Genomic DNA, 14206 nt, shown 5'->3' on the forward strand with positions numbered 1-14206 from the left:
CTTTATTTTGCCTGGTGTTTGCTTATATCATCAGTTAATAAATTGTACTTTGTTAAAATTATCCTTGAAACCCCTAAAATTGCCAAGATCTAGTACTTAGGAAGCTGAAAAACTAAAGAGACCAAGCATTATCTTATCTCTTCCCCCCACCCCCAAAGGATAAAAGAGCTTGTTGAACCGAGGTAATTAAATGTGATGCTCTGTAATTTAATAAATACTGAGAATTTGCCTTATTAAAGAGTTTGCACTTAACTCAGTGGAATGGAAAATCATTGTAATTTTTTTATTAGGAGAATAAAAGTAATTTCCTAAAATATAGCTCTAATTAGTTAAGTCTGAAACAAAGAGTGAGTTTAAACTAGGGATATCAGAAGATATGAAACTGGAGGCAGGCCAGATAAATTGGGAGGCTATAGCAATAGTCTAGGACAGCACTTCTCAAACTCTTAGGTCTCTATGCCCTCCTTTATATTTTAAAACATTATTGAGGACTCCAAACAGCTTTTGTTTAAATAGGTTATGTCTATTGATAATTACTGTATTAGAAATTTAAATTGATAAAATTTTTAAAAGATTTTAAATATAAACTCATGTTAACAACATTTTTAGTAAAAAAAAATTAGAAGGGGCATTTGTTTTACATTTTTTGCAAATCTCTTTAATGTCTGACAGTAGAAGACAGCTGGTTTTTTCAGATCTTTTGCCTTCAGATGTTGTGTTGTTGTGGCTGAGGTATATGAGGAAGATCCTGCCTCATACAGATATGTAGTTGGAAAAGGGAGGAGTATTTTAATAGCCGTTTCAGATTGTTGTAGATAGTCTTCTTTGAATATACCCATACTGACAAGTAGTAGTTTCTTAAAGGTTGTTTGCAATATGGAATCTGAAACCATATTGTTGAACTTCTTGTACTCTGTTACATTAAAATTCATTGGTCTTTCTTACACTTGCAATGGATATTTATTCATGCATGATTTTATAACATCATGTATTGGTTTACTGAGATATGCAGATCTCCCAAATGTTGGCAAATTTCATTATACAGTTGTTAACCTTCTCATTAGAAAAGTCTTTTTAAGAATTGAGAAGTTGACAAGCTCATCTTGGCAAGCACATTTTCCAAAATTATAATTTTCCCTTCAAGTCTTAATAACCATAGTTTGTCATTCTTTAAAATAAAAGTGGTGTTCCATTTTTAATCAGCAAGTTCAGTTCTCTACTCAAAGTAATTACACAAGTGCTTTTTCTTGAGACAACCCTTGTTTTTCAGCATGTTAAGAGTGCTTTTTGAGTACTTCCCATTTGGTCCCAATGAAGAATTACACAGGATATTAGAAAGATTGTGTGCTTAAATGTTGATAATTAAGATAATTAACAATTTTTACTACTTCTTTAAGGGCATTCTTAAGTGAAGCTGGTTTTTTGTTTTGTTTTGTTTTGTTTTTCGTACTGTGTGTGGCAGTGAGGAATTCAGTGATCATTAGTAGAGTTTGGGGCCATTGCCTTTATGGTTCCAGCAGTTTTACATGCCTTTGCTGTTGCACCTCAGCGCAGCGATCAGTACAGGGATCTGGGAGATCTCTGGGGATCTGTGGATCACACTTTGATAGGTCTAGGTCTAGGATAAATTCTAGATTTGGTCTAGGATAAATCTCCCCCCAACACACACACACATTTATTCATATAACCCTAAGCTTCCTCAAAGGGTTGAGTTGGTGGGACTCTCACCGCCTCTTTACTTCAGACCAAGCAACTTCTACTTATGTCTGTTGTAAGTATTGGGTTCTGTAGCTGAAAATATTTGGAAACCACTGGTCAAAAGAAAATAATTGAGCACCTGAATTAGAACTATCTGTGGATGCATTCATTCATTACTTCACACCTTTGTTTAGTCTTACTTCCATGTGCTCCTTTGATACAGAGATTACTGTTATCTGTACATCTAATCCTTCTTAAGCTTCTTAAGGAATAGGCAAAGAGTTTTTAAATAAAAAAAGGTGGGTAGGTGGGAATGAGGATAGAGGTGTGAGGGGAGTGGAAGAGAATGAGTAATCAGTCACCTCAATATATTTTGTGCAGGGTGGGGGTGGGGTTTTTTGTTGTTTGCAGTGGTGCTTTATGGTGTATTGAGAGATAAGAAATTGTATTATGAATGGAATTCTAGGTAGGCAATAATCAACCAAGGTTTAGAGTGGGAAATTATTACACATTTTAATTTAAAATATTGTAAATATCTGTTGTAAAACTAAAGATAAGGCTTGATTTTGAGGAGCTCTAGTTTGAGGCAGCTTTGTCCTTCTAATAGTCCTTTGGTGTCGTTTTATAATCCCCATTGTTCAGATGCAGAAATTGAGACTTAACTTCTCATTTTGAAATAATTTTAGATATACAAAGAGTTGCAAAGATAGTAAGTGGAAGAGCATTTGAAACACAGATTTTCCTCACTCCAAAGGTAATATACTCTTTTTGCTACTGTGTAAAACGATGACTGTTTTGTTAAAGAGATGAAAATATTGCTACTCCATATTGTGGCTAAGGAACTGGATTAGATACTATGGATTATTTTCAATTAATTTACATCCCAGTGGGAGGAATTGAACAAAGTCAGGATGCTTTTTACCAGAACAGCTGATAAACATCCCAGCTCATACATTCAAGTGGCAGGTATGATGACAATATAGTGCATAACTAAAAACAGCTGGGAGTCATTAGTTTATGTAATAGGGATGGGAAGGGGCAGGAAATAGAAGTGTTTTTGTAATGATAAGAGTCTGAAGGGTCTGATCTGGGACTATTTTGTGAAGCAAGTGAAGTTTGAATGGCAACTCTTAGAAGGAAAAGGGAACATAGCCTTTAGAGAGGGGAGTGAATGTTCATGGGCTCATAGGAAGGAAAGTGAAACTGTTATACAGAAGAAGATAGTATTGTTGGGTGTGATAATAGGTGATTCAGACTAGTCTAATCTTTTCTTCTTGGAATTCCATCCATCCCTCCTTTCTCATCCCTTCTCTCATCCAAGGCAAAATTGACAGTCATTTTTCTATTCACTTTAATTGTGAATTATAATCCTGGCTTTTCCTACTTTTGTGACTATTAGATGAGAGAATACATGAAAAAAATGTTATTTAAACTGTACTAGTCCATTCGTTTAACAAATATTGTTTCTGCTTATTGTCAAATTTGATACAATCCAATTGGAAAGGAAAAATTACTTCCTATTTGTGTGACTTTCTGGAGTTAAAAGAGCAACAAGCTGGAAATGTCATGGGAAGCTTGCTTAGTCATTCAGATAGCACTTAAAGTTGGCAGTTGCTTGATTGTCACCATGTTTCAGGGTCTGGTCCTTCACTTTCCTGGACAGAAAACTAAATTTTGTCATTGCATCTAGAGTTCACAAAGCTCATAAAAGTTGGATGTATAAACCACGGACATTATTTTATTGAGCTTTAATTGGGACAGTGGAGGAAAATATGCCTATTCTTTCCTATATCTGAGGATCTGAATTATTCATTAAAGGATTGTTCAAGTGTAGAGAGCAGAGTAAAATTAAGAGCAATGTCTCTTTTTGTATAATGCTATTTCATTTTATTTTTTCTTTATGAGTATTTCTTATTTAAAAAAAAATGCAGTGGGCATATGTGAGTCCATCCATAAAGGAAGCAGTGAATCTTTGTGAGAAGTTGCATGTAGACCATGGGGATGCCTGGTAAATTGTCCTTAATCCATGAGAGATTACTTCTCTGTTAACTAGGATTTCTGTGTTTGCCAGAGAAGTGTTTCTCTTTCTCCTGATAGTGCTGGATCAGTACCACCAAATTTCGGTTTTATAGATTCCTGATTTATTGTGAATGAATGTCATTTCCCTTTAGTTAGCAGTGTTCTGTCTTAGACTCTAGGAGCATAGCTTCTGGAGTCAACAATAGCTTTGTGATCTTGGGCAACTTACTTAACTTCTTGTGTCTCAATTTCACCATTTGCAAAATGGTGATAAAAATAACTACTTCCTTTGGATCCCTGGGAGGTTTATGTGAGATTCTTCATTAAAAGCACTTAGAACAGTTCCTGGGACACAGAACTCAAATGTTAGCTAGTATTATTTTCTCTAGGATGATTTCAGTTTGGGCCAGGTTAATATATTTGAAAGGATAAAGACTTGGGTGCCTGATGTGCCTTCTTATACTTGATTGGATTTATATGTCCCACACATTTCAGTCTCTAGGGTTATTTCTGTCTGTTTTTTGAATGGATTTTACTACTTCATTTTTCTTAATGGAAAAATACAGTCAATGCAAATATCTGTATCATCTGGATTTTTTTTCATGATAGAGGAAATAAAACATTACTTGAAATGTTTGGGTCCTCTGAATTGTCTGCCCCATTCTTCTTTTTCTCCCCCGAGGCAACCACTTTCATGAATTTGGGTGTAATTTTCTAGTCTCCCTCTTCACTTTCACTATGTATGTAAGTATCTATAAACAACGTAGTGTATTGTCTTTTCTGTTTGACATAAATGACGTAAATGCAACTTGCTTTTTTCAGTAGACATTGTTTACTTAAAATCATCTCTCGAGTAACTTTGTCCAAATGTTCCGGTGGTGCCTTATTCTTAATACCTATGCTGGCTTCATACTTAGTAAAGTGCTATAATTTATTCCATTAGTTCATTGTTACTAACTTAAGGTTAATGACATCATTACCTGATAAACTGATTTAGTATGTTCATTATGTGCCTACTGTATGAGAGAAACTGTGCTTGGTATTGAAATATAAGGCCAGATAACTGCACAAATACCCATTCTTACCTATGTACCATACTTATTTCCCTTTCTCCTTCCTAGTCCCTCAAGACCCAGTTCATATTCTAAATCCCCCAGCAAGTTTTCCTTAGATTTCCTGTTCATATTCTGACATGATTTTGACTTCTTATCCTGTTTCTTGGCACTTATATGTGTACTCTCAGTTTTTAATGAGTGGGTCTTTCTCTGATTAGATCAGAAGTCACAGACTAGAGCCTGTGGGGGAAGTGGGGCTAGGCAGCTGATGGAAATAGTATCAGGTGGGTATTGTGACTCTTTGAAGAATTCATGATCTGACCAAAGAGGGCAGTTGCTACTAATTCCAGTGTGTTGTTGCCATGAAATTATTACAGTCCTGGTTTGCTAAATTATCAGTGTTTTTCATGAGAAGCCCAAAACTTTTTTTTTAACATAGTCCCATTTTAAATATTATTGGCTAGTTAAAATATTATATATATTTATATGTATAAAATAAACATTTGTACACACATACATGTGTGTACAAAATATACCATACACAATGTCTGCCAAACAAATGGTCCAAACAAAAATGTCTGCTAATTACATCCAGTCATTTTGTGATGTCTTTCTCTTTGCAACTTCCAAATTACATGATAAATTCCACCAGTAATCTTTTCTTTCATGGCTTCTTGTTGTTGTGAGCCTTAATCTAGCATAATTTTATTTTTAAGTTAGAATTTACTTCTAAAGTAACTGGATCATTCAGTCTGTATTTAAAAAAACACATTAGTGGCGATTGTCATTACTTTAGAAAATCAGTACATCTGTGTTTCAGACCCTGTGTTCTGGGATAGTAATGAATGATACTGTTCCCTACCCTGTAGAGGCTCCTGTGTTGAGGAGGGTGGAGCTAAGATTAGGGAATGTTGGAGATTGGATTCCCTGGTAAGCTGACTCTGAGTTGGAGATTGTCCTGCTGGAGATTTATTAGTGATCACCACTGAAGAAAAGAAAGGAAGGAAGCAGGGTTGGACTGGAGGAGAAATAGGGATTTGATGCTGTCTTAATGAAGGCCTCAGCCAATCCCATGGACAAGGTGAAGCTGAGATCACCTTACAGAGTCATCCTGAGTTGGGCCAAAGGGGCCCAGTTTGACCATGGATGTAGGATGTCTGGGGAAGGAGGTTTTATCTTGGGTGAAGTGACTCTTCAGTTGAGGCAGTTCTGAAGAGGGCTGACAGCTGAGGGCTGTCTCCTGAAAGTACTCTCAGCAGCTGGGGCAACAAATCCTTCAGTTTTAAAAGGAGCTCTGTGTAGTTGGTGCGTCACTGTCCACTAGGAGTGAAAAGGTAGAATGTGCCAACAGATAATATTCTGTGGAAGCCTACAGGAACTAATTGTTAGAGGGAGTTAGGGAAGGCTCATAGAAGATAGGATATTTAAGCTAGGTTTTTAAGAATGATTTAGGAAGTTGTTTAGTAGGGGGCAAGAATTGGGGGGGACAGGCCTTTTTCTTTGAGTCAATGACATTTACATAGTGGGCTCAGGAAAAGAAATGATTTGTTTGAAGAGCTAAGGGTTAAATGTAGTAGCCATTCTTTAATTTCTAGCAATTGAGATAAAAATCCTGAGGCTATTTCCAAAATCTTAGTTTGCTTCCAGGTAGCAATTTTCAAGAAAGCACTTAGAATCCCAGTGTGATAGGTTTGAGACTGAGCCAAGGTCACCCTTGCCAGAACCAAGAAAATAGGCTGAACTTAAGTAAGAAGCCTTTTTCCAGGAGTTTTAAATTGGATTTACTCCCTGCATTGTCCCTTGTGCTTGGGTCTGGAACAGATGAATTTCCTTAATACTACACCTGTTCTAGTTTGTTATCTAAGATCTCACCAGAATTGAGGGTGTCCACAGGGAGTTAGAAGGTAGATTAAACTGTGGCTCCATCACTTTTCAGTTTGTCTTGGGAAACTTGCTAAATATCTGATCCTGTTTTCTCCCCTATAAAATTCAGATGATGACAATAATACTAGCTTTTTAGGGTTGTTGAGATAATAGTAAAAGAGCTTTGTAATTTGTGAGGTGTTGCCCATATTAATACTTAAAATCCATTTGCGAAATATGTGTACAATGCTAGGGTTCTGTGTTAGGTTAAGATTATTAAAAATCAAGTTTTGATTACTGAGGCCTATGGGTTTTGGTCTATAGAACCAAGTGCCACTGAAACCCAAATTAAGACTTTAGTGTTCCCTAGGGGCCATGTAGTTTCACAGAGTAAAACTGTATTACTCAGCTTTTAAACCCTGACATGTCTGCAGTACAGACTATGTTACATTACATGATGCTGTTCATGAGGAATGAATAATGAGAATAATTGGATTGCAACTTGAAGTTTTTGCCTAAACTGATGATGGGTAAAAAAATCTTAGTGAACAGTTAGGGAGGTGGATCTATTAAGGACTACAACCCAAGACAGCATTGTGGGAGAGAAGGCCATCGAAATGAGTTGGTAGAGAGCGCTCTTTGCACAGCTGTCAGTTCTGAATGGACTGTTGAAAAGTCAGTATAGGTAGATCCACAGAGAGATCCGGCCCAAAGACTAAAAAGAAGCTAAGTGCTTCTAAGATTATTTCTCCTGGAAAGGACAGTCACCAATTGATGTGGTAAAGGTCCTGTCTGTCACTTTGTGATGCCCGATAAATTGGGCAGTCAGGAAAACTAAAGCAGATTTCATTAAAGAAAGATAAATGAAGATTACATAAAATATAGTCTCTAGTTCTAAGGGAATGCATTAGTCACTTGAGGAGCCTTTTTACAATACATATGTGTAGACCCTTGTTCCCATGAGATGGCAGAGTCAGATGCTTCAGAACTCCAGAAAAGTTAAAGGGTTGTAGTAACAGAGTGAGTGTTGAATTAAGGAAGAGGCTTCTTAAGAGCAGCAAGATCTCATGGCACCCCGGCTGGCCCCTCTCCCGCCCCTCACCTGCCCCTCACCTGCCCCTCACCCGCTTTGGTGGAGCCGACCTTTCTTCCCAGTGCAGGTCCCTGGTCCCGGTTCCAAAGGGAGCAGAGTAACCCTCATGCACATACTGGGAGCTTGTATGTCTGGCCCAATGTGTCTGGTGGTTGCCTGAGGGACTTACTTTCCCAGAACGCCCTGCCCAAAGAAGGTAGCTCATGGAACTCTCTTACAGAATGCTTTGGGACTTTCTAGGCTCAGAGTTAGTTTGCGGCAGGCAACATGGCTAAATGCACCAAGAAGGATGGAATCATCAGTAAATATAGGACCCATTATGGTGCTTCCTTCAGGAAAATGGTGAAGAAAATTGGAATCAGCCAGCATGTCAAGTATACTTGCTCCTGAGGCAAAACCAAAATGAAGAGATGAGCCGTGTGGACCTGGCACTGTGTTCCTGCAGGAAAACAGTAGCTCGTGGTGCCTGGACTTAAAATGCCACCTCTGCAGTAACAGTAAAAGGAGACTGAAGGAAATGAAAGACCAGTAGAGATTCTACAATTTGAAACATCTCTGAGGCCTATAAATGAGTTAATGTATGTTTAAGAAAAAAAAAAAATGCTGTGGGAGAGCAGGAAAGTCCTGCTGCCTTGGGTAGAAGTGTTTCCTAGGGAAGAGGGGACATTCAGAACACTGTGAAAGGGGGAATTCCTACAGGGCCACATGTGGCAAGCCAAGACAAGAAGCATGGACAGAAAGGATCAAAGAGGCCCTTATACTTTGGTCTGGAGCTGTTCTCATACAACCCATTGTATGGCTAAGCCCTGAAGGAGAAGAGAGATAAGAGACCATAAAAAATAGTCTTAAAGAAGTTATCTCAAAAATAATATTGGAGCGTCAGAATCTCTGAGACTTGGAGATGGGAGGAGGGGCACGCATAGTTTCAAAAACATTTACTGTTACAGTATTTTGTATCCACCAAAAAAAGAAACCTTTTTGTAATTTAAACTACAGAAAATAAAGCTTCACTAAAATCTTAGCTTCTCAAGTGGTTGGGATTAGCAGAACATGTTGTGATTTTTGGTAAGTGTGCTACATAACCACCTAGGTGATCAAAATGTGGTATAATAGACCTAAAATCTTAATTAAAGGGGGGCATAAGTAAAAATCATTGAAAAGCATTGTGTTAAAGGGATGGTTGTAGTATCTGAAATTTAACCTCATTGTGGTATTATTCAACTCAGAAACAGTGTAGATGAAAGATCATTTTACAAAGTCTGTTTTTATCATACAGACTTTTAGAATATTGAATGAGAGTGAACATGTTGCCACAGTTGTGTACAGGCCTAATTAAGTTTGTAGAATGATACATTTTCTGAAATGGAATTACATTGTATGTTGTGGTTTTTTTAAAAAGAGTGATTTTTTTTCTTCTTTGCAGCTTTCTGGAACAAGGATGTTTAATAAATCATTTGGAACACCCTTTGGGGGTGGCACAGGTGGCTTTGGCACAACTTCAACATTTGGGCAGAGTAAGTTTTTAATAGAACAAGAGGGGGAAAAGAAAATTTATTAATTAATTTGTTCTTATTAAGAACAAATGCTCTGTGAGAGTGGATTTTATTTGTTTTTTTGGTGTTTATAAAAAACTCTTTGAAAAATGACCAGGATAAGGACCTTTTTAAAAAAAATTCTTTCATTGTGGTAATGTAAATACAATAACAAGATTTACCATTTTAACCATTTTTAAGTGTATGAGTCAGTGGTATTAATTACATTTACAATGTTGTGCTACCAGCCTGAGAACTTGTTAAAGTTTTCTAAGAAAAGAGAAGTAAGTTCTGAGTTTTCATGTCTTTCTGACCATCGATAGAGGATATTTAATTACTTGTATCCATTGGTTCTTTTAGCAGAAAGTTGTGATATTTTACTGATTTTCAAAGAGGAATTAATTTTTTAATGTTGAAGTCTAAAATGCAGCTATTGAACAACTGCTGTGGGATTTGCTCTGTGAACAAGATGTGACATTCAGAAGTAGAAATGTTAAAGTCCTAATCCCCACCAGCCCTCTTGAGATTCACCTCCCCTTCCCATCTAATATTGTACATGACATTGGCTGCCTATAACAACTACTATTTATTCACTTTCAAACTTTTCGTTGAGGAAAATTTTAATCTTACATAAAAGTAGAAAGAATGGTTTAGTGAACTCTCATGTACCTATTTCCTAGATTTAATAATCAGCATTTTCTGAGTCTTGTTTATTCTTCTCTTTCTCTTTAGTGAAAGAGGAACATTTGACCAGAGTATTTTAATGCAAACCCCAGCAACTTTGTCTAACTGATAAAAGATCTTTTTAAAGAACATAATCTCAAAACTGAAACTGACTGCTAGTAAGCCCAGTTCCTAACCCCTTCCTTAACTTGCTTAAAGTCCACCTACTCATGTTTATTAATAAGTGACTTGTTTCATCAAAACTCTAGTTCCTGTATCCTTCTTCCCCTTTAAAAACTGGTCAAGAGCAGTTTCAGCTAGATCTGGAGACTGGAGCAGGCTCAAAAGGATAAAACTTTGACCTCAAGCTACCTATGTTTAATTATAATACTAAAAACATACCCCCTTGTCATGTCAAGGCCACCATTTTTTAAAAATTCAGTTTTATTGAGATATATTCACATACCAGACAGTCATCCATGGTATACAATTAACTGTTCACAGTACCATCATAGTTGTGCATTCATCACCCCAATCTATTTTTGAACATTTTCTTTACAACAGGAAGAATCAGAATAAGAATAAAAAATAAAAGTAAAAAAGAATACCCAAATCATCCCCCCCCATCCCACCCTGTTTTTCATTTAGTTTTTGTCCCCATATTTCTGCTCATACATACATACATATACTGGATAAAGGGAGTGTGATCAACCAGGATCACACAATCAACAAAGTTTTCACAAATCACGCTGTCACCCCTTGTAATCTACATTGTTATACAGTTGTCTTCATGAGTCAAGGCTGCTGGGTTGGAGTTTGATAGTTTCAGGTATTTACTTCTAGCTATTTCAGTACATTAAAACCTAAGAAGTTTTACCTATATAGTGTGTAAGAATGTCCACCAGAGTGACCTCTTGACTCCATTTGAAATCTCTCAGCCGCTGAAGCTTTATTTCAATTCATTTTGCATCCTCCTTTTGGTCAAGAAGATGTTCTCAATCCCATGATGCCGAGTCCAGAGTCATTGCCAGGAGTCATATCCTGTGTTGCCAGGGAGATTTACACTCCTGGGAGTCAGGTCCCATGAAGGGGGAAGGGTAGTGAGATCACCTGCCAAGGTGGCTTAGTTAGAGAGAGAGAAGGCCACCATTTTTAAACATGTGGATGTGTGAACTGGCGTGATCTCTCACTAAGCATTCTCAACTAATTCCTGCCCCCGATCTTACTTCGTATCATGCATCACCTCATCCCACCTCCCTAATCCAGCCTCTGCTAAATCATATAAAAATCTTAAGTCTTATCAGCTAAAGGAGACAGATTTAAGCCTTATCTCCTTAGATTTGAGCCTTATCTCCTGTCCCCTTGCCTGTCTGCCTTGCAGTAACTCTTTTCTTGGAATCTTGGTGTCATAATCCTGGCTTCTGTGCGCATTGAGCAACAAGCCCACTTGTTCGGTAACAAAACCTTAACCATAGGTAATAAAACTAACAATAGAGGGCATTTTTTCAAGTGTATGTTGAGCTGTTCTTAGAGTACTCTATGTTGAGGTCAAGAGTGCCCATCAACAGTCACCTTTGGAATTTTTTTTTTTTTTGGTAGAGAAGTTGCAGGTTTACAGCAAAACCATGCAGAAAATATGGAGTTCCCATATACCCTCATTCCCCAATAGTTAACGTTTTGCATTAGTGAGGTACCTTTGTTACAGTTGATGACTGAATATTATTATAATTGTACTTCTAACTATATTCCTTAGTTTACATTAAGGTTCACTATTTGTGTTGTACAGGCCTATGGTTGTTTTTATTGTTTGTCTGTTTAATTTTTATTCTGCTGACATATACAACCTAAAATTTCCCCATGTAACCACATTCACATTCACCATATTATGGTACCAATACCATCAAAGTACACCTCCTCACCATAGAACTACAGAATTAGAATCTCTAGGGTCGGAATCTAAGTGTGTATATTTTGAAAGCAGTTTCCCAAGTCATTCGGATGTGCTCTCCGAATTAAGAAGGATTCATCCCAGTGACTATGGGGTATAACAGTGTCTGGAGAGAATTTTAACACTTTAAAATAGCGATTTTGCTTTATATGTAGCCCTTCTCACTATGTACCTTTTTTTTTTTTTCCTGACCTCTTTATGTCTATAAGTTTTATTGGAAAAGTCTTACTTCCCCTGGAGACAATTAACTAAAATCTTTGTGGCTTAATGTAAACTCTATAATTAGTAATCTGATGAAACTTTGAAAGAACTTCTCAAATTAGACCAGTGGTCCTATCCAAATGAAACCCCTTTTCATTGGGACACCTGAATTAGATTGTATTCTTACCCTGGATTTTGCTTTCTCAGATACTGGTTTTGGCACCACTAGTGGAGGGGCATTTGGAACATCTGCCTTTGGTTCTAGCAACAATACTGGAGGCCTTTTTGGAAATTCACAGACTAAACCAGGTAAGAATGTTATTTGGAACAAGACTGGTTAATTCATATCTGGTATAGGGCTTCACTTAGTGGCTCAGATCTGTCTGCTTAACCATTTCACTCCCCCCCACCCCTTTCCCCAGGAGGATTGTTTGGTACGAATTCATTTAGCCAGCCAGCTACCTCCACAAGCACTGGTTTTGGGTTTGGCACATCAACAGGAACATCCAACAGCTTGTTTGGAACTGCAAGTACAGGAACCAGTCTTTTCTCATCCCAAAACAATGCCTTTGCACAAAATAAACCAAGTGGCTTTGGGAGTAAGTATGCTATTATTGGACTTCTGCATCTGACAATTTAGTTTCCTTAATTGAATGTGTTCTCTCTTCCCCTTTCCCTGTGTCCACTAACTTCCTTTTTTCACCAAATGACAAAAACATGGGGAGAAGAAAATTTCAAAATGATATTCAAAAGTTTTAATAGGCTAGAAAGGAGGGGACTAGATACATCTCTCCAGGGATGGAAATGTAAAAAGCACAAGTATTTAAGGGCTGTGCAGAGGAAGAGGTGCCTGATAAAGAATGGACAGAGATAGAATGAAAAGCCAGCTCAGAGTAGTGCTGTTGGTTTTAAGGTAGGAGGAGAATTTTAGGAAGGAATATGTTGTAGTCAACAATTGGTACTGCAGAGGCATATTCTTGCTTCTGATTTACATTTGGTATGAAGATTCTTAACGCAGATGTGACAAGTACTAGATGATGTGGTTCTTACCCATTACTTGTCTGTAGCAGATGTTGCTTACTAATCATAGCTTCTTTCTCTTTTAAGTTCTAATGTGGCCTGGAATACTTCTCCACTTAGTACTTTGAGGCAACCACTACTAGTTGATCGTGTGTGCCCTATGAGATGATGTCACTACCAATACAAGAGTCTGTGAGAATGCCTAGTTAGCCAGTTGTCAGTGTTTTCCAAGGGAAAGTTGTTTGTGGGGATGTTGAAATATTTAACTGTAACAATATAAAACACAAGTTAAGGTATACTAATTCAAAGGAGATAGGCCCATTTACTTTAACCTCTATATTAGGACATGCTTTTAGAAAGAAATAATAGCAGTTTGTCTGTATTAAGAACTCACATGCCTCTCAGTAAGCAGGATGTCATATATTAAATATTGGCATATAACTTTTTATTGATCACTGACATTTATGGCACCATATGTATAACTTATTTAGAGATAGCATCTCTCATATTTTGAGGAATATTCCTTAGATAACAATTAATCTGTATGTACTTATTTTTTAAAACTGTTCTTTTGAAAAGTAAGGTAATCTAAGGATCAGCTTTTTCTTTATTAATTTCTATAAAATGACTAACAATACATACTACTTTTTCTAAATTATTTTTTGGGTGAAAATTTACATTAACCTAAGTGTCCTAGTAGGACCGTTTCTGTATTTTACACATTTGGGTTATGTGTGTGTATAAGTAATAATATATGTAAATAAACTATACCATAAGCTTTGTTGAAATCTGTTGTGTCTAGATGTTTTCAGAAAGACAAATTCATTTAGCATCTAGTCTTACCAAGGAAAGGAGAAAAGAGATAAAAATCATGTTAAAAGAAACTATTTATTTTAACTTATTTTCCACGTTACACCCAAGATGGGCTTCTGGACACTTAAATGATCCTTCTGAAAGAATTTAGACTATGTCTTACTTGAAAAGTGTGAAACTACAAGTAATATCTGTTTGAACATAGTTGCTAGGGAGATTTGAAAGAGTATTTGAGGGAGTAAAACTGCTGCTCTAGTGTCACAGTCAAATTTCAAAGTATTTTACAGATTTTTAATTCCTC

General features: G+C 36.9%; 1 protein-coding gene across 3 annotated transcripts in view; it reads left to right on the forward strand.

Annotated features, from left to right (window-relative positions):
- The window catches only part of NUP98 (nucleoporin 98 and 96 precursor), a 133430-nt gene that overhangs the window by 2678 nt on the left and 116546 nt on the right, over positions 1 to 14206 (forward strand). For all 3 annotated transcript variants that reach the window (XM_037840501.1, XM_037840502.1, XM_037840503.1), the window contains exons 2-4: positions 9152 to 9242; positions 12280 to 12381; positions 12495 to 12671. In XM_037840501.1, the coding sequence (XP_037696429.1) occupies positions 9167 to 9242; positions 12280 to 12381; positions 12495 to 12671 (355 nt within the window). In that variant the 5' untranslated portion in view covers positions 9152 to 9166. The remainder of the gene's footprint in view (positions 1 to 9151; positions 9243 to 12279; positions 12382 to 12494; positions 12672 to 14206) is intronic.

Source organism: Choloepus didactylus, chromosome 6 (assembly GCF_015220235.1).
Source record: "Choloepus didactylus isolate mChoDid1 chromosome 6, mChoDid1.pri, whole genome shotgun sequence".
NCBI classification, from domain to species: Eukaryota; Metazoa; Chordata; class Mammalia; order Pilosa; family Megalonychidae; genus Choloepus; species Choloepus didactylus.